Source organism: Vigna umbellata, chromosome 5, assembly GCF_029865625.1.
Source record: "Vigna umbellata cultivar VRB3 chromosome 5, Vumbellata_1.0, whole genome shotgun sequence".
NCBI lineage: Eukaryota > Viridiplantae > Streptophyta > Magnoliopsida > Fabales > Fabaceae > Vigna > Vigna umbellata.
In genome coordinates, this window is record NC_142169.1 from 16,920,547 (window position 1) to 16,925,544 (window position 4,998).

The 4,998-nt window shown below is 36.5% G+C and overlaps 1 protein-coding gene across 1 annotated transcript; it reads left to right on the top strand.

The window, feature by feature from the left end:
• The first annotated feature begins 1,897 nt into the window (after positions 1-1,897).
• On the top strand, positions 1,898-3,298 carry LOC124835681 (plant viral-response family protein (DUF716)). Its single transcript, XM_047310649.2, has one exon. The coding sequence runs from the start codon at positions 2,053-2,055 to the stop codon at positions 3,013-3,015; it is 963 nt and encodes a 320-aa protein (XP_047166605.2). The 5' UTR covers positions 1,898-2,052; the 3' UTR covers positions 3,016-3,298.
• Positions 3,299-4,998: the final 1,700 nt, after the last annotated feature.

Genomic DNA, 4,998 nt, shown 5'->3' on the forward strand with positions numbered 1-4,998 from the left:
GTGGTGAGAATACTTGGTGATATTCTGGAGAGGCAAAATATTATATGTTAGGAAATATTTTAAATAAAAATAACAGTAAACGATTATATCTTATAATAACTTTTTACAAAAATTCTTTTAAAATAATCAATTTTAGACGAAGAACTTTAATTAAATTTTTAAAACTTTTTGTGCAATAACTTCAAATAATTTCTAAGAATTAAAGAATAAGAGCAAAGATACATGAAGAGTTTTTAACTTCAACATGTTACTTTTAAGGTTGTACATAGTGTAACCACTTTAACATATCACTTTTAAATTATGTGAAGTCGGTAGTCACTTCACATTTTTTTTTGAATTAAGGAATGTCTGTGTGCTATTTCATGTGACACTTCATCTTCCAAAGATCATTCACATGATAAGCCAAGATTAGGAAGTTAATCTTGTGTTAGTAATAGATTAGTGATACATTAAGTGTAATAATTAGTTTAAGTATCATCATTAGAAGTGTATTCAAACTTAGGCATTCTTTTATGTTCACATTATTTAAAACTTGTTTTATGAACTCTTAGTTGAAGTTTTATGTCAACAAGACTAAACTCTCTCATAAACTTATAATTGAATATTAAACGAATTTATTTTTTTAGAAAAATTTAAGTATCTTAAAACATTTTTGAAGAGATTCATTAAGGAATCCTCGTTGCACATATCCTTTGAAACTTTTATTTAAAGGTGATGTTGTATAAAAGCTGACAAAATCACGAGCAATATTTCCTTAGACGTGTAGATTCACTGTCCTTAAGGACTTATCCGCGGTGTATTACGCAAGTTCCCCATGATACAACAGGAACTTCCCAGAATATCTCTGAGGATCTCAGAACTAGCAAGGATATCTAAAAAGAGTATAAAATAAACCAAAAATAATTTTAGAAGAGGAAAAGAAGAAATGAGAAGGAGAGAAAACTGCTTTTGGTGTGTTTTTGGAATGAGGGAAAAAACTCTCTATTTACAGACAATAAAAGCCATTAAATATTTTATCGTTGGAACACTTAATAAAATGAATTTAAACGTTATTAGCAATTAAAGTTTTGAACGGTGCACTCCAATGTTTTTCTTTTACAATAATCTAACATTATTACAACACGTGAGGTTTTCGATTTGTCTTGTTTTCTAAAACCATGATAATGTGACAAGCTTTCTCTAGCCTTGGATTTACTTCTTCAAACACCTTTCAAATTAATAGATTCATCTCCTTGTAAGAAAAAATTACCGTAAAAAGGATACATAAATATGAACTTCTTTTATATGTGAACTATTTCACATATTGAAAATTACAAAGTTATTACATACCGACTTATAAAGTTGATACAAAGAACAAAGTATAAGCTTTGCATAGAAAATAAAATGACGCATGTTATCTTTTATAATGTCTCTAATTTTGTATATATGGCTAGATGAATGTGACCACTCCTTGACCATTTTTCTTTTAATATTTTCCCAGTATTTCTAACAATGTAATCTTTAGAAAATGTTGTGAAGAGTTACTTGGACAAAGTAGCTTAGTTTTGCTTTGCGCCATTTCATGAAATATCACATTTTACTCTTTTAGCTTTAATTGTATAAAGACACAACTAGGCAACATGTATATTGCAAATATATCATATATTTTCTTTTCTATTATACATTACAAACATTTGTATTTGATTCTATATCAATTATTACATAACCATTATGAACTGATTAAACTCCATATAAAAAATTAAGTACATTAGACTATATTCAAATATTTAGCTTAGTTATAAGTTGTGAAGAGTTGGAGTTACTTTCCCTACTTTTAATAAAATACACTACAATAATATAATATAATAGATATAATAAATAATCTGAAAATACATTTTTATTCTTATTTCCTTTTTAATACGAGATATATAATTCCGGCAGCGTTTGGTGGAAGCTTCCAGGGGAAGTTTCGGAAGCTGGCGGCATCCACATTTGACGTTTGACCGAAAGCCAAACCAAATAATTCTGGGATCGAATTTTGGGCGCAGACGCGGCAGAGAAGCGATTCAATCAATGGAACTCCTCTCTTTTGCGTTGGGAGGCGTTGGGTTCATTCTTGTCGGAGCACACGAAGCGCTTATTCACGTTTCCCCATCCAAACAATCCCCAATCTCTTCCGCTTCCTCTTCTCCGTCCAATTCTCCAACCAACAAACTCTTACTTCCGATCTCCCTCGCAATCCTCTCCTCATTTTTCATCCTCAACTCCACAGTGTCCCTTCTCAGCGCACACAACTCAAACGACGCCGTCGGCACCGCGCTTCAGCTGCAAGTCCTCCCCATCGCGTTCATCTTCCTCTTCTACTCCCTTCTTCCTCTCTTCTCTCTCCCTTCGCCGTTGCACGGCCTCGTTGGCCTCTTCGCTTTCGCCGAAGAGTTTCTCCTCTTCTACCTTCAGCGCAAGGACCCCACCGGCGTCGAGAACCGTTACTACGATCTCTTGCTCGTTCCCATCGCAATCTGCCTTTTCTGCACCCTTCTCGATGTGGGATCTCCGCGGTCAAGTGTTCCCAAACTGGGCCGCGGTGTGGGCCTGATTCTCCACGGAACATGGCTTCTCCAAATGGGCCTCTCCCTCTTCTCGGGCTGGGTGGCCCAGGGGTGCTCTCTGCACCGAGTGAGCAGAGGGAACTACACGCTGAGGTGCAAGGGGCACCCGGAGTATCATCGGGCCAGGGCCATAGCCACGCTTCAGTTCAATTGCCACCTCGCGTTCATAGTGGTGGTTCTTGTTGGCTTCTTCTCCCTTGTTTGCGCCAGAATCGGAGGAGGAACCCACCTTGACTCTGTTCCCACGCGGTACGCGCCGCTCGGTGCTGAATTGCAGAATATGCAGGACTCGACAAACTTCACTTTGGACTCTGATGAAGATGATGATGATGGCAGACAAGAGGGCCACAATGTGGGTAACGAGAAAGGAGTTGTTGTGGAACATGCTGTCAATGGTAATGGGGTAATGCCTCTCACCACTCAGTGAGTCATGTTAGGAACACGCTCTCTTCTGAAAGTTGTTGCACATTAGAAACCATGAAGCCAAGATAAAGATACATATTACTTAATATGACATGTGACATAGAAATTTTGCATTTTGAATAAATTTCAAGCCTGAGAGCATGTATTGAAAAGAGTATTCCTGAGAGTGTCTATTTCTTCTTATAGTGCATTTTGTTGTCTTCTCTTGTTTTCTTCTATGTTAGGAGAACAAATCTTTGTATAAAGGAGTTGGTTGGTTTATATTGACTTGATTTGTTGCTGTTTTACGTTTCGTATGTTTGGCTAGTACCAGTGCAACCTGCCCTTAATTATTACTTCAGATTGAATTATGCAATCATGTGTAGCTGTGATGCAAATTTCTTTAAAGTCTGGATGTTCGTATTTTTATTTTATTTTGTTTGGAATTCTATACTTGGTTGTCATCATCGTGAACTTGTTTAGATATAATGTAGTATGTACTGGAGAGATTATAATGAAGTTCTATGAGGGAGACCCGCCATTTTTCTGTTTGCTGTTTTTCATATTGAATATAGCAGCCACAGAATTTTTCTGCTGATTATTATTTTGGGTTGTTTGGTTGATTTCAATTATCTTCTTTTGTTTATCTTTGCGTCTATTTGCCTCCCATGAACGTCAAAGCGGATTCTCTTGTCAAGTTTTTAGTTGAACAGTCATTTATTGCCTCTTCTCTGCAATGAGATTGATATGAAACGAATATGATGCACTATATTTTTACGTACCCAAGCACTTGGAGAACCTTCACATACAAGTTAGCTGTTTAGGACGGAGGACCATGCTACTCTTAAATGCTTCACTCAATATTTCATACTGGATGTGAAATTTAAACATCCCACCCATAATACAACTCCAATTAATTTGGCTGAGAGAAAACAAATTCTGGTTTATTCCAGGTGAAACCAATAATGGGCACAAAGTATAGAAGTTATGCACTATTCTTCGATGCTACTATGGAAGCTTAGTCACTACCCCTGTTTATTAATGTTTCATGATTTCCTCTCATTTCAACCATTCCACTCTTAACTACAGCAATTAAATCTGCACCCTTAATTGTGGTTAAGCTATGTGCTACTATAATTGTGGTTCCGTTTACCAGAACTTGATCCAGAGCATCCTGAACTCCTTTTTCAGACTCAGCGTCGAGGGCACTGTTGTTTTCATTTAGTAGTATTATTTTTGAATTTTTCACCATTGCTCTTGTAGTTGCCACATGTTTGACAACCCTACACATTTTCTTTCAAGAATACAGACTCATCTACCCTTGTTATTTACAAAATTGCAATGTTAATTAATTATTAGAGAGTGGTATTTTTAAAGGGTGATTGAGCTTATTCACTTTGAAATTTACCTGCCGCATGCTTCTAATGAACATGGCCGTTATCTATAGCAGCCAAGATTTCTGCCTCTGGCATCTCGTCCTTTACATAAGCAGTACTATCTTATTAAGTGTCATTGACCAACTGGGGCTCTCGGCATCAGACGGTTAGATTTCACTTCCTTAATTAATGGCTAAGGGAGCCCTGAAACAGAATAAGGGAAGAGACAGAGATGATAGAATTTTTCCTCCCCTTTTCATTCATACGAAATCTATATAAAGCTATTACAAGGAATATTCATATCATAGTTGGTTACAATCAAAGGGTATTCCTGATTTGGTGGGTAAGGAAATCTACAAAGATCAAAAGCAAATCTTCCAAAATGCATAACTGAATTATTATGATGCAGTGAAAAAAACATGACCTGGCACTTCTAGAAACAAAGAGGTTTTTTTATGGAACATAATCCTTCAAATGGGCTGGTGTGGTAGTAATCCTTTTGGGCCTTGCATTATTTGGATGACTTATAGTTTGCTTGCTAACAATGTCCACCTCTGGAAAAATCACCTTGTCCTCGAGGTGATAATCAGAACTGAGTTGTGCTCACTCTTCCCAACTAGTATCATCAGGTG